Here is a 21,517-nt window from a genome sequence, read left to right on the forward strand (position 1 = left end):
TAAGGAGAGGCCATGTGGTGTTGTGGTTAGAGTGTCGGACTAGGACAAGATGCAAATCTCCCCTCCCCACCACCACCATAAAGCTCACTGGGTATATGACCTTGGGGCAGCCGCTGCCTCTCATATCAATCACAGGGTTGTTGTGGGAATAACATAGGAAGGCGTAGAACTATGCACCGCCACCTTAAGCTCCTTGGAGGAAAGGTGGAATATAAATAAAGTAATGATTATAATTGGATTGACATTTCATGGAAATCAGGGGATTCCCTGTGGGCAGAGCAAGACACAACTTTTCTTTATACAGGGTGAGACTAGTGATCTGTGTATCTCAGTCTTTTCTTCACTGGCAATAGTTCCTTGAGGTCTGTCGGCTGCTCTCTGAGACTATGATTGAAACAGAAACCCTCTGTGCTGCCCCCACACCCTGGCCCAGGTCCAGTCATGGGCAGTGGACTGCGACTGGCTGTGGGGCATTGGTCTGGGACTGGGCATTGGTCTGGGCATGGGCATGGGTTTTGGACTGGGACTGGGACTGGGTACGAGTCACTTTGCTTCGCCTTTCCCCTCTTCAGGCTGCTGTTCAACAGGCAAAGCTGACTCCTGGTCCATCATGCACAGTGAGAAAGAAATGCAGTGTTGCCACCCAAAGCAAAGTAGAAATGAGAGGGCCCTTGTGAGAACAGGAGGCTGGACTGAATGAGCCTGTTGGCTTGATTTGGCACACCTCCGCTTACATCCATCTCCAGCTGCAGCCTGTTTCTGAATCCCAGTTGTTGGGAACAACCGCACAAGAGGGCACTCAGGTCATGTTTGCGGGCTTCCCCGGTCCTACATGGAGATGCCAGAGACTGAACCTGAGGGCTTTCTTAAGAGTATACCACTGAGTTACAGTCTTCTCCCCTCCCCAAAGAAAATAAGATTCCAGTCTTCCTGGTTGTAAATAAAGGTATGATTTTAAAAAAGAAGCAACAAGCTATTGGTCCATCTAGCGCAGTACTGTCTACACTGACTGGCAGCAGCTCTCTAGGGTTTCAGGATGGGAGTTTTACCTGGAGATCCCAGGGGTTGAACCTGGGACCTGCATACAAAAGCAGGTGCTCCACCCCTGAGCTACTTGCCCTTATCCAAAACTTATGCCACAATAAATCTGTTAGTCTTTAAGGGGCCCATGCAACTGTAATAAAACTGTCTCTGTAAAAGAGGTACCAAAGCTGATGACCTCCAAAGGTCATTCATCGCAAAGTATTGGAAGACACAAGAGCTACCCACCCGGGAAGAATGGCAGATGAAACTGATGGACTACATAGAAATGGCGGAAATGACTGGCAGAATCCGAGACCAGGGAGAAGAGTCGATGGAGGAAGACTGGAAAAAATTTAAAGTATATTTACAGAAATATTGTAAAATTAATGAATGTTAGAAGAATATTGGAATGAAGTTATATGGTTTTAGCAGAAGTGTTATTAAGAATTATATGAATATTAATTGTTAATGTGTTAAAGTGAAAAATTTAAAGTTAAATTGTATTAGGATAAATGACAGAACAAAATTGAAGAAGAGGAAAAGGATTTGTTGAATTAGCAAATTTGAATTAGAATACAAAAAAGGGAGGTGCGAGGGAGTCGAGGAAATAAGCAAATGAAAGATATAGATATGAAAATCGGATGTGTCTAAATGTTTTTGTTTTCTTTATGTTGTATTGTTGTATTGTATTTTTTATTGTTGACGTATTGTTTGTTGAATCTATGTATTGTTTTTCTTTATTGTCTTTCCTTTTATAATTATAAAATATCTAATAAATATTATTTAAAAAACAACAACAAAGCTGATGACCTCCAGATGTTGTTAAACTCTAGCTCCCATCAGCCCCGGAAAACATGGCCAAAGGTCAGGGGTAAGGGGAATTGGAAACTGCCCCTAGGAAATCATCAGTTGAAACAGTAGCTTTTGAAGGGCAATCCCATACATGTATACGGAGAAGTTAAGTTTCAAATCAGTAAAGTGGGACTTGCCCCCATGTAAGTAGCTAAAGAACTGCAGCCTAATTAGCATAAACCTATGCTCCTACTTCAAAGTAGGGCCCACTGTGCTCTATAGTTCTTGTATCTACAATCTTGTTGCTGAGTTTGCTTCTTTCCTTCTCCCTCCCAATCCACTTTCCCTTTGGTGCCATGTCTCTAAAGATAATAATACAGTGGTGCCCCGCAAGACGAATGCCTCGGAAGACGAAAAACTTGCAAGACGAAAGAGTTTTCCGTTTTCTGAGTTGCTTTGCAAGACGGATTTTCCTATGGACTTGCTTTGCAAGACAAAACGTCTTGCGCCTTTTTTTTTTTAAACCGCCAATGCATTCCTATGGGAAACCGTCAATACACATTGGTGCTTCGCAAGACGGAAAAACTCGCAGAACGAATTAATTGAATTAATTTCGTCTTGCGAGGGACCACTGTAAGCTGGAGGAGGTTTTTTTAAAGTGACCCTGATAGCCTTTTTGGCTGAAGAGCAAGATAAAATACCAGTTGGTATTTTGGATTTGCTATATTGGATTTGATCTGATGCCTTGTGTGAATATTGTTTACCTTTTTATATAAACAACGTTTTTATACCTACACCTGTTTTACATGAAGTAAGAGAGAGGTTACAGGAGACACCAACAAACTCAATTCCAGTTTGCTTTCAAACTAAACTCTGAATCACAACAATTTATAATAATTGCATCTATTTTTTTCTGATTTTTTTTTGGGGGGGGGGACAGTCAGTGCATAGAGGAGCACCTCTGTCTGCTACGAGGCTATTATTGTCACTCAGAAGAAACCCAGCTACTTCTGCTGGGATGCACCTGCTTGCTTGTGTGATCAAAGGTTTCAGAAACTGATATTCTGGGTCTCTATATAAGGAGCAGGCAACAGATAATGAGCAATGTCTTCCATTTGAGGTTGACCACAAATACAAAGTCTGTCTGAGTATAGGACCTTCTTGTAGTGGCTATTCAACACTGCAGTGGGCATCACTTGGAAACACAGCACAGTGAAGAAGGTGGCATGCATGGTTCCCCCATTTAATTCCCATGTTAACCCTGTAAGGTAGGTGAGTCACTGCCTAGCTGACTATCCTAAGGTCACCCAGCAAGCTCCATGGCCCATTTTAACCCTGCTCTCCCAAGTCCTAATCCAACACTCTAACCACTTCACCACACTTCCTGTGAAGCACCAGGAAGCATTTTGCTATGGCTCATGTGTGTAAAAGGAGGAGGATGATTTGGGGGCTGCAGTGTGCATGCCAAATATTCTCAAATATAGCATTATGGGTGGTGGTCTCTGGGTTCCACCTCCTATCCGTTTACACGTGTCACAGTGAGCCACATTCCAAAACTGCACCATCTAATATTTTTCAAGGCATCTGGAAGTATACTTGATAATGAGATTACATTAATATTCTTTACGTGAAGGCAAAGTTTATTAATGCTCTTCTTTTTATGAGCTGGACTTCATCATTTTAACCCAAATGCAAATGGACTCATTCTACATGCCTATTCTATAGTTTTGTTTTTAATCTTTTCGTTTCCATCTGTAGTTATAACTGGGTTTTTTTCTGCTTTCTGTGCATTACAAAACGAAATAAGAAAACCTGTACCAAATCTGTACCACAGTTGCATCTCTGCTGCAAAGCCTTAGGATGCTGCACTGAGATTTGAGGAGCTTCACTTGACAGCTTGGCTCAATAAAATAAAATAAAATTCCCCTGGAGCATCAGTTGAGCCCACTCTTGGCGCCTGCGCAATCCCAGCACCAGACTACTGAATCCCCCCCTCCTCCTTGCATGCGCCTTACTGCCGGGCGCATGCGCGCTTCCCAGGTGCTGTCAATTCCTCCCTGGGTCTCCTCCCTTTACTACTCTGAGAGCTACTCGCTTGATTTTGCTGCCGCCGCTGCTGCTTTGGCCATTTTGCTCTGGAGGCAGCAATGAGGTGGTAGCAACAATAGCCACGAGAGGAGGCAACCCAGTAAGCAATCAAATCAAGGGCACAAAGCTCTATTATTGTTGCTATATTGTAGTTTTTGCAAGCTTATGCTCTTTTTGCAAGCGGTTTGGAGGGGTGCTGGCCTCGCTTTTGGGGTGGCAGGCGAAGGACGAGGGGGTGTGGACCCCCCGGCGTTGAATATCGCACCCAGGGCCGGCCCCCTAGTCCACCCGTCGCTGGAGCCATGAGTTGGGGCACGGAGCTTTGGGTAAGTAGAAGCAGCAGCAAGAGGAAGAAATGGGTTGGTGGTCGTGGAAGAGAGGCATGGATTTTTGCAGTGTGTGGGTGGGGGCTATTTCTACATGGCTGAGCAGCAGCATGTGGGGGAGAGGGATTGCATTATTCCTGAGCTGGGGTGGGGGGCGACGAGCGCGTCACTTCATGCATGTCTCCCTCTCACTTACTCACACACACAAAATGCTGGGGGTTTGGATCTGCATGGAAAACTGCGATAAGGTTAGATACAGATAGGCATTCTATTAGAGTTCCAAATCTGCACAGGAAAACAGTGCAATAAAGTTAGGTCTTTATTCTATTGGCAATTTAAGTCTTCCTACAAAATGGTGTGAGAAAGTTAACTCCTCCAAAAATAAAAGCCAACCTCCAGGTTTCGGCTAATATCCGACCTCCTAAGAGTAGACCCATTGGAAATAAGGGGTATAGATAGTTTGGGTCTATTCATTTTAGTGGGTACACTCTTGAATAGGGTTTGTTGGAATGCAAAAGCCGGTCTTTCTATGGCTGGAAGCCAAGTAAGTCTTACATAGAGTAGACCCGTTGAAAATCAATGGACTTACGGTAGTGGTGGAGATTGGGTACAACCCCCTAATAACCACAAGGTTGGTTCGGCGCAGAGCAGACCCACTTGAAATCAGTGTGCTTAAATTAGCCATGCTCGTTTTATTTCAAGGGGTCTACTCTTGAGGAGGGCTAACACTGGATACAAATCCTACGCAGTAAGATAACACAGTAGGTACCAGCAGTACACACACCAAAAATATTAAGGCCAGTTACCTTAAGCTTTTGCCATAAATATGTCCCTGAGTGGGGCCGCAAAGGTATAAAAACATAACATTAAATCAGTTAAAACAATTTGCAAGAAGAGGACCAGGGGAAGTATTTAAAACAAACACTAAAATACATTGATTGCAATGAGTCTACTCTGAGTAAGTCCTTAGATCTCAACAGTAGTTATCTCTGCTCGCCTCTCTACACGCCTTATTCTCTGCCGCCTGAAAATAACGGTTCTCTTCCTCGTGTTCCCTCCTCTGCAATGTAGTGTTTACTAGCTCCTTTTTTCTTTTCTTTTTTACAAAAAAACCCCAGATGTTTCCACAGTTGAGAAAGGGGAAGGGAAAAGATAGCCAGCGAATGAGTATGTGCACACATGTCCGTATTAATTATATGCATAATTAATAATTGCCCTTTGGAATGTCATAATGAATACTGTCGTTAAAAGAACCCAAGCGCTGCGCTAGACTATTCGGAGTAGACCCATTGGAATGTAAGGACTTGAGTTGGTCCTATCACGAGAGATTTCAATAGGTCTACTCTGCGTAGGACTAACATTGGCCGCAACCCCCTCCTCCTCCTCCTCTCCTCCCCCCCCCAAAAAAAAAATATTGCAGCGTTGGTGAAGGTTTGTGAGAGGAGCAAGTGACGTTTCCTACTTAAAAAATAATCATTTGTATTTCTCAACTTGAGGAAGGAAATCTGTGTCATTGCTGTGTTCACCCCCAAGACTGCAATGGAGGGGGGGGAGGGAAGAGGAGGTGTGTTTTATGTCCATGATAAAACAGTTTCCTGGGAGAGGAGTCCTGGTGGTCTCAGCGAAGAAAAGGAAATAATGCATTTCTTTTTTAAAGATTTAAGGCTGGGGGAACAAGGTCAGAAATTGGGATCTTCCTTTCTGATGTGTTTTTGCCTTTCTGTTGCAAGGGTTTAGGATAGCTGAGTTGGTTAGAGAGCAAAAAAGGCAGGCAGTGGCTTTCATGTACAAAATGATCCAGCTTCAAGTACCCTTATAAGAGAGAAAACTGGCTGTGAGGAAACTGGTTTGGAATGGGAAGATCAGACTTGCAGGTTTCTATTTACCTGGTTTCTTGGGACTTGGCAGTTGATCTTGGGAAGTTAGATTGCACCCTTTCTTCCTCTCACCCTAGAATCCAAGATTTGTAGAGTTGGAAGGAACCCCAGGGGTCATCTAGGCCAACCCCCCTGCAATGCATTAGCAGCAAAACATCTCTACCCCTAAACAGCCTCTTCACCACTAACACTGCCACCCCCAGTGCCTTTTATCTGCCCTACAATGCGGGTGGAGAGACCCACTGGCCATGGGACTAACTTGAGGCAGTCAGAGCAATTTCTTACTTTGGTCTACCTTGCAAGGTGATGGTGAGGATAGAATGGGGGAGGGGAATCAGATCCCGCTTTGGGGCTTCCCATTGGGTGCATCTGCTTTGCCACTGTGAGAACAGGAGGCTGGACTAGACAGGGCTTTTGGGACCTGAAACAGCAGCTGGGCTCTTTGGAAAAAAACAGGCGTAAATCCTAAAAAACTTAAAAATATGGTGGAAATTGGAGGTTGCGTCCGGCGCAGTCAACCCATTAAAACTGATGGATGTGGTGAATTTAGGGTCGTAAATGTCAGTGGGTCTCCTCTGAGTAGAACTTGGATGGATTAAACCCAGGATTTTTTTAAAAAAGCAATGCTTAGACATGCCGGCCTTCGAAGATTCAGCTGTGGGTGGGTGTGGGCGTGCGCACATGGACGTATGCGTGTTGGGTGTGCCCTGAGGCTACATTCTGAGACCACTGCAAGCCTTTGTATGAATTAAGGCTCAGTTTGCATAATCAGAATAACAAGTAGCCTTAGAATCAAAGAGTTGGAAGGGACTCATAGGGTCATCTAGTCCAACCCCCCTGCAATGCAGGAATAATGGATATTAGTAGCCTTATCAGAGAAATTCACTGAGGATATTTACCCTGGTCTTTGACACCCATGATAAATATTTTTAAGATCCACCGCTGTTCTTGTGATTTGTCTTAAACTGCTTCTTAATTTTATATTTTGTAGCAGCATGCCCTGGGAGTGTATGGGGAAGATAATAATTTGAATTAATAATAACAATACCCCCTTTTTAAAGGCATCTAAGCCAATGGGCCAATTCAGCATTTTGTGGCAGTGAGTTCCATCAGTTAACATTGCAATTTTTTAAAAAAAAATGTGTGTGTGTGGAGGAATACAATTTGTACTGAGTCGCCAACCTTTCAGCTTCACTGTACGACCCTGTTAGGTTCTGATATTGTGCAAAGGGGGGGAGGGGAAGCTTCTCTCTAACAGCTTCCTCCAACACTCTGCAAACCTAGACTCCTGCCCTTGGGAATCTGCTTGCAATGCCCCCCCTCCACTGGCTGCTATCTTTGCAGCACTCCCTATGGCCTATAGCTGACCACAGTTAGCTAGATCAATTGCAGGGTTGGTGTTATCTAGGGCCCAGGTGTGCTTCCTCAGTTTGGACCTTTAACAAGCCATGCTTGAGCTTATCTTGGTTTTTGGAAGACCTGGAGGCAGGTCCCTTAGAGCAGTGTTCTAAAAAAAGGATGAAGAGTTTTGCAACAGGGATGGGGAAGCTCAATCTCAGGGGCCTAGTGCAGCCCCCTGGACCTCTCTGTCTGGCCCTAATAATTTTCACCAAGCCACAGCCCATACCATTTCACCCTCCTTCATTTTATTTTGCCCTTGAACTCTGTCATTGCCTCCTGCTTGGATGGCGGTACATGTCAGAATGAAGGCTGCTATAGAAAGGTGAAATTCACATCCATTGCTCTCTTTGGCCTTGGACTCCACCCACCAACATGTGGCCCCTGGAAGGTTGCCTGAGAAGAAAATGTAGCCCTTGGTCTGACACATGTTTTCTACCCTTGTTTTTGTTTGTTTTTTACACACTGGAAGAACACGGATGTATGAGCTGAGCATTGTGGGGAATGGCAGAGCAGAACTGTATTAAAGCTTCCTCTTTTGACGAGCAGGTTGGGATTTGTGGGTGCAACAAATAGCTTAATGATAGGTGTTTTAGCTGCGGAGAGCTGGCCAAAGGGAATTTGAGCTGGAGGCCGAGGATGGCATGGCGTTAGCGGGCCTTGTGGCTTACGAGACACAGCAGGATTTCGGAGTTGTGGATGAGTGCCACAATTGCTCCTGAGGCGAAAATGCATTTACTGAATAACTCTGGAAATTGGTCGCGGTATCCCTGCGTCCTTAACAGCCATGCAGTTTCAGGGCCGGTCCAAGACATTTTGCTGTTTGAGGCAGATCAGAAAACGGCGCCCACTACTGCTGCCACAGGCAACTGGAGGCATCCGAGGGAAGCCTCAACACACCGAAGCTGGCAGGGGAGAAAAAAGGAGGCCATTGAGGAACAAGGGGCAGCGGCAGAGGAACTGTCCTGGGATGGCGGCTCCTATCAGCAGCCAAAGGAGAAATGAAGGCAGGCGAGGATGCCCTTCTTTTTCCAGTTATGCCGCCCCTCTCAGCTGTCCTCAGCCTGTGCCTGAGGCAAGTACCTCAGTGAAGTTAATGGGTGGGTCGGCCCTAAGTAGGTCTACAGGTTGATTTGACATGTTGCTGCAGGAGAGATGATAGGCTTCATTTTCCAGGTGAAACAGCTAATTACAAACTTGTCTGTCTCTGGAAATTTCTGTGGTGTGATTCTATACACATGGATGATGCTACGTCTGGCTGTCATTATTGGCTGTCGGGTTGCATGGGACAATCTGGGTCTTGGGATGCAGTGAACTCCATGCTTGCCACAAGTAGCTGCTTTTTCTAACAATGTCCCTGGGAGGCAGGACAGACACTTAACCTCTTGGGATGGACTATGGCTCAGTAGGAGAGCATCTGCTTTGTGTGCAGAACCTGCCGGGCTCAATTCTCAGTGGCATCTCTAGGTGACGTTGGGAACGTTCCCTGCATGCAGTCCTCAAGAGCTGCTGCCAGTCAGTGTGGGCAGTACTGAGCTAGACAGCTTCCTACATTTTGGCTCATTTAGAATTTTAATGACAGCCTAGCATAAGACAGCTTCCTGTGTTCCTAAACCAGTTTTGGGAATTGCAGCCCTCCATGAAACTGTCGGGATCTCAGGTTGTGAATTCTTGATGCAGAGCAGTTCTGAAGCTTTGGACAGGCTGGTTCAGCATCAGCAGAGGGCCCAAGCACCTTATGCCTACTACAGAAAAGCTTCAGGCAATATAGGAACAACATCCCTTTCAATGTATCGAGCAAGGCTTTCGCTTTGAGGAATACCCAACATTTGGCAAGAGTCTGTTCTAGTAAAGCTGAGGCAGGGTGGTGGGGCGGGGAGAAGGATGATTGACATGTGCAGGCAGGATTTTGCAAAGCGGGGAGAGGTAAAATAAGCAGCTGTTTGCAAGTGAAAACAAATCTGAGGTGTTTTGTCCTAATTGAGTAGACTTGATAAGCACAATATGGTAGGAGCAGCTGGGAGCTACATATGCCTTGCAGGCAGTGGGTGTTGACTGAGGTACTTATAATGAGAGAATTGTTAAGAGTAGGAAGAGACCACGAGGGTCATCTAGTCCAGCCCCCTGCAATGTTGGAATCTTTTGCCCAGTGTGAGGTTCAAACACATGACCCTGAGATTATGAGCCTCATGCTATACTGACTGAGCAATGTAGGACTTCTGCATAATAATTTCAACATGTACATTTTTTTTAAGTTTCTAGTCCTCAAGGCTGAGGTACTTCTTCTGCAGGGGAATTTCAACTTGTTCAGTAAAAAAAAATAAGTTTTTAGTCCTGAAGCTTTGAACACACAATGGGTATTCCAAACAGTCAGGAATGAAGTAAATGGGCACCTTGTACTGAGAGTGTAAAAGGCTTTGGGCATGCTCAAAGGTGATAGTTTCAAAAAAAGGTTTGTTTGTTTGTTTGTTTATTCACTTAGTAATATTTATATCCCACCCTTCATTGAAAAAGATTTCGAGGTGGATCACATTCTGATAAAACAATACAAATGGACACGGTTTATAATCTCAAAATATTTTAAGAGTTGCCACGATCACAAAAACATATTTACTGTGAGGCTGGTAGCACTGAAATCTATTCTGATGTAGAGCGCTTTGTTCAATCCTTAATGTAAGATGGATCTCAATATTTTCAAAAGATGCTCAGCTTGCCAAAAAGGAAGTCAAGCATGTTTAACAGCAGAGAAACGTGTCTCCTAAAGGTGCTGTCTCTCGTTGCTGCAAAACTGTGACATCATTCTCAATGTCCTGCTTTACTACAGAACCTCTCCTTATTGAAATGCTTTTCAGCGGTTTGCTGGGGCTTCCTGAGATTAGCATTTTCCTCATTTAGATGTAGCCAGGAGGTAACGCATGCTGCTGTTGCAACAGATAAATCCAATATCGTGGAGGTAAACGTTTTGCAGAAAATGATAATCAGGAAGAAAGGCTCAGAGTGCAAGACTTTCTGCTCTCCCCATTTCCTCTTGTGGTGTGCTGGAAACTCACATAGCCAAGCTGAATGCTTAATTCAGCCCAATTCATGCACTTTATGTTCTATATGCTTATGGCTGCAGATTGCTACAAAGCGTATGAATTTAGGGTTGCCAGTCTACCTGGTATTTTACCAGCCCATGGACAGTTTTCTATTTAAGTTACATTATAGTCCAAAGGCTATTCATCAGGAAATAAGGATTTATTTTAAGTGTTTGATGTGTGCTGAAACTCAGTCTAAGTTTGTTTTCTTAAAAAAATGTATAACCACATCAGTTAGCAAACATGGATACATATGCTATAATGGCATTGTTTTAGTTAAATAAATTGTTTAAATTGTTATTTAAGGAAATGATTATTTTTCTCTTTCCAATAAAGTACAGCAGAAAAGTTGTCCAAATATAAACAGTTAACTTATTAAACCTCACAATAATTTCATAATTATCTGTCTATGTATTTCTAATAGTATAACCAAATCAGTAATTTTTGACATGACTGTAAAAACTACTCTGAAAATTTATTACTCCAAAAATTAAACCTTCATCTAGTTGTAAATATTAAGATTATACCAGCAGGAATGTCTTTCTGTAAAAATAAATAAAAATGATTTAAATCAAATCCACCCTGCCTGAGAGGTTTTTCCAGGTGCTGCCCCTGCATTGTGAGCACCTGTTCTGGGTCCATCCAGATCAGACTTCAGCACAGAGTGTATTTGTTTCGAGGAGATGTTTTGAAATAGATATACCAACCATCACAGGCCCTACAATGGGCAGGTAAGGCCTTGGTGGTTGGCACTGAGCTGCCACAGGGCCTTTTCAGTGGTGGTTCCCCGGTAGTTGAATGCCCTCTCTAGTGAGATGCACCTGTCTCCATAATTATTAACTTTTAGGATGGATTTAAAAACATTCCTGGTTACCCAGGCATTTCGTGCCTGAGGAATACTCATCCCTGGCCGCCTTGAGAATACCACCCATTTACCTTGGCTGGAAGGATGTTTTTTTTTTATTTACTGTAATTGAAGTTATAATGTTTTTAGCTGTGACTCCCTTCACAGAGCTACAATTCTCAGAGTTCCCTGGGAAGAGGAATTGGCTGCTACACCACTCTGGGAACTATAGCTCTGGGAAGGGAGTAGGCATCTCCTGTTCAGCACCCTGAACAAACTACAGCTCCCAGGATTCTCTGAGGGAAGCCATGACAGCTTCAAATGATATGATACTGCTTTAAATGTAAACAGCTATGGCTTCCCCCAAAGAATCCTGGGAGCTGTAGTTTGTTAAGGCTGCTGAGAGGTGTTAAGAGACCCTGGTATTAGTCTCACAGAACTACAATTCCTAGAGTTCCCTGGGAAGAGCAATTGATTGTTAAGCCACTCTGGGAACTGTAGCTCTTGGAGGGGTAAAGGAGTCTCCTGACAATTCTCAGCACCCTTAACAAACTACACTTCCCAATATATATATTTGGGGGGGGGGGAGCCATGTCGGTTTAAAGTGGCATCATGATGTTTTTAAATGTACAGTCATACCTCGGGTTACGAACGCTGTGGGTTGTGCATTTTCGGGTTGCAGACCGCGCCGAACCCGGAAGTACCAGAATGGGTTACTTCTGGGTTTTGGTGCTTGGGCATGCGCAGAAGCGCAAAATGACATCACACACATGCGTAGAAGCACCCAAACACATCATGCACATGCGCAGACACAGCACTTCAGGCTGCGAATGCTGCGGGTTGTGAACGTGCCTCCCGCACAGATCACGTTCGCAACCCAAGGTATGACTGTATGGTGTGATTGTGGCTGATGTTTTCATTTCCAAAATGGCAGCACTCCTCTCCCCAATTTTAGCAACAGTTTCATTGCTAACAGCAGGGATAGGCAACCTAAGGCCCGTGGGCCGGATGCGGCCCAATCGCCATCTAAATCCTGTCTGCGGACGGTCTGGGAATCAGCGTGTTTTTACATGAGCAGAATGTGTGCTTTTATTTAAAATGCATCTCTGGGTTATTTGTGGGACATAGGAATTCATTCATTTTTTCCCCCTTCAAAATATAGTCTGGCCCTCCACATGGTCTGAGGGATGGTAGACCAGCCTGGTAGACCAGGCTGAAAAAGGTTGCTGACCCCTGGCTAACAGCTTCATACCTGGGGAGCAAAGCATGCTTCAACCACCCATTAGTGGACCATTTGCTTGTTTGTGTACTGTGGGTGGCATAGCACCCTCTGGTAGTAGCTGGTGCTTTATATAGCACTCCTCCTAATCTAAATTCATAACAGCAAGCATGACAGATTGTGTGTGGATAGACTTTGCTCGGGGTTCATGCGATGCAATGACACATTATGTCGTTGTGTAGCTGGCTTTGGAGCAGGCGGGGGGAAACATAGAATCCTAGAATGGTAGAGCTGGAGAGGACCATGATTGCCATCTAGTCCACCCCCTTGCAATGCAGGAATCTTTTTGCCCACCGTGGAACTTGAATCCATGACCCTGAGATTAAGAGTCTCATGCTCTACCGACTGAGCTAATCCCAACTGAATCAAAATGATGGAATGAGCCAAAACTTGTTCCCATAGTTCCCCCTAGGCTCAGAAGCATGATCACACCTGGGGAACTCCAGATGCCAACACTACTGCAGTCCGGCAGTGGTGAAAACTGATGTGTGGATAATTCCAGTTATGGCCATGGTGGTGGGGCTGATGTAGTCCAAAACATTTGGAGGGCACCAGGTTGGAGAAGCCTAAGGGCCTGCCCATTGAGCCCACTCTGAAGGCTTCAAGAGAAACCTGTTTTGAGAATAGATCTTCAGCATAAAAACCGCAAAATCTGTTAGCCAAAATTCTGGAAATCCAAGAACCTGACATACATTCAGGAATGGTTAGGGGAGAAATATTAGACAGCGTAGAAATGGAAAGTTTGAGATCATTATGTGTGCTTTTAAAGCTGGGCACAGACTATCTTCTCAGTAAATGGATGGTATTCGACAGTAAATCGAATATCAGAAAGCATCTGGTAAAAAAAAGAAAGGCTTGTTGGTCATTTGTTTTGCCAGAGGAATTATATATTTTTTCTCTCCTGCTCAAAAGTCCCTTGTCCTGGCTCCCCCTGGCCAGCAAAGAACTGTAACTCAAAGCTCCAGTTTTTATTTTGGGGTCAGATCGGTATATGAGGCAAGTGACAGGTTTGCAGGAATCCGCGGGTGCCTGAGGAAGTTGTAGTTAAACGTGAGCTAAGGTGTTGAATCAACAGGTGACACCCCACCCCACCCCACAGGGTGGACATAGCATTTAATAAGGCAAACTGCTGGAGTCCGTGCACTGGGCAGTCAAAAGGGTGGTCCTTCGAGTGGGCTGGCAGGGTGAGAACTGAGTGCCCCAGCACTAGGGTTTTCCTGGTGTAGGGGACAGGTGGGGTAAGGCCAGACACAGCATCATGTGTGCTCTTGGCCCTGCTGGAATGGGCATATCTGAGGGTGCATTAGAAGGGAGATCCCGACTACTTGCCTGCTCTCTCACTCAAGACATCACTGGGATCCTCCCCTGGAACAGACATCTTTTGAGGTTCGGTAGATCCTCCTGATCCAGTGCTGGCCCTAATTATAAAGATCAGAATTACTCACCTTCAGAAAAGCTAAACCTCCAGTGTGTCTCTCTCTGCATGAGTCACTATTCTGGGGGCTTTTCCTGACTGGAAGCAAGGAAGGCCCGGAGCCCTGAATTGTGGAGAGATGCAACGGGCAGCCTAACTTGACAGCGGTTGATAATTGTACTGCCATCAGGGCCATGGAATCAGTCCGTTACATCCTACCTGAAGCCACAACATACCAGAGCTACTCATCGCCACAAGGCTGATAAACCTGACAAGGCCAGAGAATAATCTTATAGCAGCCTTTACATTTTAAACTAATTTCTTACACACACTCCCCACATCCGGTTGTCTGACAGCGCCTTCAGTGTTCTCCTTCAAGCAGTTTTGATAATTAACAGTGTTGAATCAATGATAAATGCTTGACGGTAGGCAGAGTGGTTTTTCCGCTGCACCATTCATTTCCTCTTTGACACCTTACTGATATTTGTTGGTGACATTACAGGTTTCGTAGCGAATAAGACATTCTTCACATGCATGGTCTTAAACACTGAAACGTGTTTAGATTCAGCTCGGTGTGGCCATTCTGCACTGCATCTGTCTTGCAGCAACTGCCGTTGGCGTTTTGGCATGTATTGATCTTGACGCTAGCAGTGGAAGCAGAGGCACCTGCTAAGTGCCTGGTTCTTGGCAGCTATCATCAGTTGAAACTGCATCTTTGCCTGCTTGCTTCTCTACTCTGAACGGATCAGCGAGGCAAGATCCTCCCTGAAGTGAAGCGTTGAACTGAGTTCAGATCCTGCACCGGTTTTGCCTTTGTTTCTGCAACAACTTTTAAGAGTTCTGGTCAAATGTCGTTCTGTTTCCTGAGCTGTCGTTGGCTATTACCAACGTGGATCTTTAAAAAGGTAATCGGTCCTTCCTCGTTTGTGACTGTGTCAGGGCGGAATCTCAGGTAACAGTGCAGTCATTAAATCATAGGATTGCAGAGTTAGAAGGGACCACGAGGATCATCTAGTCCAACCCCCTGCAATGCAGCACTCTCTCGCCTGTGTTAAGTCATCTGGCTGCCCTTCTTCAACAGAGTGCCAGCTGGGGATGATAGGAATTATGTTTATTTAGTTATTTTAAATATTTACCAGTATATGCTGCTTTTTGCCATCTGGGTCTCCATATACAAACATAAACATCAAAGTAGCAGTCATTGGTGCAAATTGGTGCCTCCAGGAATCAAAACTGTTTTAAACTCGAAGGCTGAAACTCGGCAGGGACAGTTCCTGTCTGACTTCAAGTGGGAGGGAGTTCCATAGTGTTGTGGCCACTTCACTGAAGGGGTGACTCCTTGTGCTTCTGGTTGTTCATGTGGGAGGGGGCTTGCTAATAATTAGGGATGGAAGAATTGTCAAATATGGTTTGATTCATTTTCCCAGTCTTAAATTCAGTTATTCATACTTTGCAGCAATTTATTTATTTGTTTTAAATAATCATGAAAATTCAACAGTATTTTGGCGCAGATTTGGACTAATGTGCCCATTTTTTAGCCAACTTCCGTAATATAGTTCATTTTTAACTGTTATTTTCACTAATAACTTCATTTTTATGCACACTTTTCCCCAATTTCTGTAAACATTGGTTACAAAATTTGTATAAATGCAAATTTCAAAAGATGTCTTTGCTTCAGTGATCATAAAGTTCTGGAAAGTGCAAATTTGTAAATGTATGCCTGTATAGGGAAGGCACCTGCCTGATGTCAAGAGGCAGGGAGTTCCGAAGTGTAGGTAGAAGATTGATTGATAAATGTGGAATGAATATTACTAATATGGCATCTATAACCGTGCCAGTTCTGCATATTTTAGTGTTCGCCTGATATACTGTACTCATTTTAGGTATGCAATTTCCGCATTATGTACATTTTTGCAAGCAGATTACCTTTATGGCACGCATGGCCTAGGGTGAGTCCTGAGGGCCACATACAGACCTGAGGTTCCAACTCGCGGTGTCGAAAATACTGAGCTGGATGGACCAATGGTCTGACCTCATAAATTCTTCCCAAAGTTTAATTTACCACCTCAGTGGCCTTAGAAGCTTCTGGAAATTGTAATCCTGTATGATTATTTTATTCTGCTTCTGAACCGGGTACCGATTTCAGCTATTGTTACTGGCTCATTTTAAGTGTGGTTATTCTCTGGCCTGGTAACTTTCCTGAGTCAAAAACCTCTTGCAGGCCTCTCAAGTCTTGACATATTCAAATCTCCAGAAACGTCCTCCACCCTTAGCTCGCTGCGGGGAACTGAGGGAGGCAGGAAGTGGTGGCTACCAGAACCCTCTTTTCAAGCTTTTTTTGTATGCAAGGGTGTTTTCAAGAAAGGAAGCTGTTGCTGCTGTTGCCACTGCTGTCTTTGTCCCTCAGCTCATCCCTCCAATTTCTTATGCTCAGGTATGAGAGATGATGCACTTGAAGTCTAAACACTGCAACCCACAGAACAAAATAGCTGAGGAACAGAAAACAACCCTAAGAATTCCTCCCGAAAGGGGAAATTCTTTGTCAAGCATCTTCTTTTTTTTGAGGGGGGGAGGGCAGAGGAGGTAGTCTACTAGCTAAGAGAGGTGTGTAGGTGTTGCATGGCAGCCAGGCAGAGTGGCAGGATGTTTGTCAGAGTAGCATGTGCCATTCTGAGGGAGTTTCCCCGCCACATGGTTGAATGTCTCTCTGCTCTGCACAAGGCCAGAACTAGGAGAGCCAAACCCTCTCTCTTCAAATTTATGTGTTCTTTTTGTTCAGGTTGCTCAGTTGAGTGTTATCCAGACTTTTCTCTCTGGACTGCGTTGCTTGAGTGACTTCTCTGACATGCATATGCCTGGCAACTCCCTGCTTGCTTCTTACCTCTGGCCGTGCCCATCAGTGGCATATGCCAAGGGCAGACTTTGTTAATATGACACCCTGAGCAAGGACAAAATTTGGCGCCCCCCTAAATATTTCTTAATTTCAGGCCCTTCACCCTCTCACCTTCCATTCTGTGAATGCGCAGCAATGCAATCACCCATCTGATTGAGGCCTAACTTTGAGTATGTGTCTGTATAAAAATAGGCATTATTATTATTATTATTATTATTATTATTATTATTATTATTTAACTACATGCTCCCTTGGTTCAGCGCCCTGTGCAGGGGAATCACTTACAATAACCTAACTCCAGCATTGCATTCGTTCCCTCAGTCCAGAATGTTGTTCATGAGGGAAAAGTCTCCCAAACCTTGTGCAATTTATTTATTAGGTTACCCTCAGGTAAATGGGCAGCAGGTTTTATATATAATATCTAAGTCATTGCTTTAATAGATTTTTGAGATGTTAAGTGGTCTATATATGCTTTAGAATTTGATACACACACCCCCCCAGTCATAGACTCGTATAAGGTAGAGTTGGAAAGGAGGTGAAAGTTTGAGAATCCCTGACAGGAGAGAGAGTGTGTGTGCCCGAGAGAGAGAGAGAGAGAGAGAGAGAGAGAGAGAGACCAGTTCTTTCTCTCTCCCCCCCCCCAGCTGTTTTACGTGTATTATTTCATTAAAAATTGCTTTGCGATGTCTCATGGGAAGTGATTCATGAATGTAATCAGTAACAATAATATTTAGGCCTCTGCTGGGTTTGTTCAGAGATTTGGTAAAGGGAAGGATGGACTGACCAGCTTGGCTTATGTCTCCTCCTGGAAAGGCTGGCTCTGCAGTATTAAGGTGCAGGGGAGGGGGTCAAGGAGCAGTTATCTTGGAAGAGGGGGCTTTTCTCTGGGCTCAATTACCATCTTGGGTTAACAGCTCTTGGCTGAGTCTTTGGGCCACCAGCTTCTCTAGCCAGTAATAATCCCTAGGAAATTCCCTGTGGATTAGTCTTGATGTGTTTAAATTACAGTTCTCACATTGATAGGAGCTCAGTTGTTGTTTGGGGGGGGGTGTTGAAGCAGGCTTATTCAGTGTCTGGTTTTTGTCTTGCAAACTTCTTGCAAACTGTGCTTCCTGCATGTAGAAGACTGGTTCAGGAGGAAGGGTGCAGAGGACTACAGTGTTAATTCCTCTCATTCCCATTTTCGGCATGCAGGGATTTGAACAGTGTGGAGGATCATTCGAAGATGGGATTCCCACAAACTGTAATGGCTACAGTCTAGGAAGGATTCTAGCATAAAGGTCATCTCTTAACCCATTTCTAAATATTGTTGATAGTTTGGAATACATTTTCCTTTTGAATCAGGGCCTCTTAGATATGGTGGGGTTTGATGAAACGTGTGTAGGGCCTATTTAGACTATTAGTGGCTGCTTGCAACAATGGCTATGTTCTTCTTCCACTGTCTGAGGCAGTATGGTCTCTGAACACCAGTTCCTGAGATTCGTAAGTGGGGGGAGTGTTGTTATTGAACTCCTATCCTGCTTGCTCTGACCTGCAGGGATCTTCTTAGCCATGCCAGCTAAGAATGGAGCTTCCATGCTCAAATGCAGTCTGAGCAATAACTATTGCATTGATGTCCTACTTGAGAGTTTCGCATTGGGACATCTCATTGGCCACTGTGAGAACAGGGTGCTGGACTATATGGGCTCCCTTTGGCCGGAATCAGCAACCAGACTCCTCTCATGTTCCTTATGGACCTGATTTGAAGGGGTCTGAGGTCTTGCAAGAATGGTCTGCGTAAGCTGTGTTTTTCTTTTAGGCGGACATGTTTTCTTTTGCCTCATGTGCAGTAGGAGAAAATGGTTTCTCTCCCCAGAACTGCATTGGCACTGTACATCTCCAGTTCTTCTTTAAAAACTATAACCTAAACTAAAATCCATTTAGTTTGCCTACACTGCAGGAGTGGCTGGCGACCCTCAGGACTGGCTGATTGAATATATCATTTAATAATATGAATGAATCAGACTGAAGACCTATTAATCCGGTGACGAACCAGATGTCTCCTTGGAAAACCACAAGAAAGTGGATATGTAAGCAAGTAGAGGGTGCCCCCCCCCTTCGTTCCACATACCAACCCCCTTCCCTGTCTCAGTTTTCCTCCCCACAGAATTTCTCTCCCCCTCACTTTGTCTGGGCCCTGCATCTCTGTCCTTCAGAACCTATTTCCTCTCCATGCCTTGCCAGGGCTGCCAGATGGCCCAGCAGCTCATCACGCTATGTAGTTTGCAGCTCCACCTGTCTGTGGGTAAGCAAACTGCAGCATGACAACATCGTTATGATTTTATATATTAGAGAGTGATATCAGGTGCCAAAGAGCATATCAAAGAGGTGCATCTTCAGCATTCAAAGGAAACTGTATAATGAAGGTGCCAGATGTACCTCTGTGGGGAGGGAATTCCACATCTTAGTGGCTGCCCCAGAGAATGCCCTCTCCTGGGCCACCCCGTCCACCGAGCTTCAGAGGATGGTGGAGTGGTCAAAAGGGCCTCCTCTGATGATCTCGACAGAATGATGATGATGATGATGATTGTAATAGCACAGTCTTACGAAAAAATGCCTTGAACTTCCATCTCTTTAGGAAATGGGTGAGCAAAATGATGTGAGACACTCTCCCCCTCCCCCGCCTTCCCCAGTTCTGAAATATTCTCCTTTTATCTGGAAAAACCAAGCCCTGGAGAAACTGATCTGTTGGGGGCAGGGTATGCTCATTCCCATTCAAGCAAAGGGAGTATTAATGTCCCTTAAGGGCATGTTTGTTGCTCCTTAGATCTCTTAGCTGGGGTAGTTTTATTTGTGGGTAGTGTTGCTTCTTTTAATGCCTTTGGTTTACCAAAGTGTGGAGACGATGGCCCTGTGCTGCACCCCACCCTAAGCTTCTCTGAGGTACTGGGGCAACATTAAAATGGTTTGTGCCTTAATGGGCAAGCTGTAATTAACTCCGAGGTTTCACTTGGGTAAAGATGGTGGTGGTGCAGGGCTAGTGTTTAAAAAATAAATGACCCACAAATGAAAGAGGGGGAGAGGGAGGGAAGAAAGCCTGGGGGGTAGGAACAGTTTGTAGGTCATGCTGCATTTTCATCTTTAGAAAAATGAGGGTTAGTGAGAGAAAGGAGAACATATCCACATAATAGCACTTACGTCGATACACCATGGATGTTCTCATTGTTCTGTTTCCCTGTTTTCTGTAGCTGATCCCACAATAACTACTACGCACACAGTTTCTATGTACAAATAAAACAAGTATGAGCTGAGACGAAATCATGCATTTTAATGTGATGTTTTGTTTGATCCAAGTTTCTGGCCCTTATGGCTGCTTAAAAAAGAGTAAAAATGTGTAGGACGCATCTGTTGAGGCCAAGTGGGGTGATTCATCACGAGATGTTCCTCTCCTCATGCAAATAGCACAGTCCAGTGTGTAAAATAATTTCTTCAGGTTGCAGGAGTCAGTTCCTCTACTCTTCTACACCGTGTTGGGATAAAATTAAATGCACAGTTTTCATTTTCTCTTTGCACACGCTGAACTGCACAACAACCCTGTTCTACCTTTCCCTGCACAAGTAAAAACTGTAAAAATATTTCTTCTTTGCTTTGTGAACCACTAGTGCACGTCAGGATCAGGTTATTTAAGGATTTGCTCTGCAAAAGAATAATCTGACAAAGAATGCTTTTGTTCATCTAAATCCTCTGGAGAAGAAAATCTCAGGAAGTTTGTGAAAATACAAACTACAAAGCACCATTTAGTTACTTTTTGTTGGAAAGCAAGACAGGTGTGTACATTGATATGATCCTCATGCGGATCTTCAGGATTTTTAAAAGCATTTTTCATAAAGTCAACAGTCTCTTTTCTTTAGGAATGTTAACTGGAGAAAGTTCAAGGAGGCAAGATGATAATGACCCCCCTTCTAGCATCCTTTTTTGTTGTCCGTTAATTATGATTTGTGCTCCTGGTGTCAGGGCGTTAATATGCGATGCTGTTAGCACCCACAAAAGCTTCTGGGTGAGCATAAGAAGAGCGCTGCTGGATCAGGCCAGCATCATTTTGTCACAGTGACCAGCCCCCAATGAGAAGCCCCAAAACAGGACCACTCTTCCCTCCTGCGGTTTCCAGAGACTAGCTATGACCATCAAGCCATCAAAGTTGGTGGGCATCCCTGCCTCCTGTGGGAGCGAATTTCACTATTTCACTATGCTCTGCATGAAAAAGTCCTTCCCTTTGTCTGGTCTGAATGTTCCAGCGTTCAGCTTCCCTGGCTGTGCACAAATCCCAGAGTTATGAGAGAGGGAGGAAAACTTTTCTCTGCTCCATGCATAATTTTATAAACGCCTTATCTGTCATGTTGCCACTTACTCATCTTTTCTCTAAACTGAACAGTGCCAAATGTGCCAGCCTTTCCTCTCAGGGCAGTCCCTCCGTCCCCTTGATCATTTTTAGCTTCCCAGAACAGAAGCTATTGTCTTACATCCCCA

At 44.4% G+C, this 21,517-nt stretch overlaps 1 protein-coding gene across 25 annotated transcripts in view; it reads left to right on the forward strand.

The window, feature by feature from the left end:
* Positions 1–3,830: 3,830 nt before the first annotated feature.
* The window catches only part of FNBP1 (formin binding protein 1), a 114,560-nt gene continuing 96,873 nt past the window's right edge, over positions 3,831–21,517 (forward strand). For 5 of the 25 annotated variants that reach the window (XM_083423669.1, XM_083423674.1, XM_083423676.1 and 2 more), the window contains exon 1: positions 3,831–4,229. In XM_083423669.1, the coding sequence (XP_083279795.1) occupies positions 4,206–4,229 (24 nt within the window). In that variant the 5' untranslated portion in view covers positions 3,831–4,205. Of the gene's footprint in view, positions 4,230–14,642; positions 15,024–21,517 lie in introns of those variants that run through there. The other 20 variants (XM_083423663.1, XM_083423657.1, XM_083423660.1 and 17 more) reach the window with 13 other exon arrangements.

Source organism: Podarcis tiliguerta, assembly GCF_965153285.1.
Source record: "Podarcis tiliguerta genome assembly, chromosome: Z".
In the NCBI taxonomy this organism is placed as follows: domain Eukaryota; kingdom Metazoa; phylum Chordata; class Lepidosauria; order Squamata; family Lacertidae; genus Podarcis; species Podarcis tiliguerta.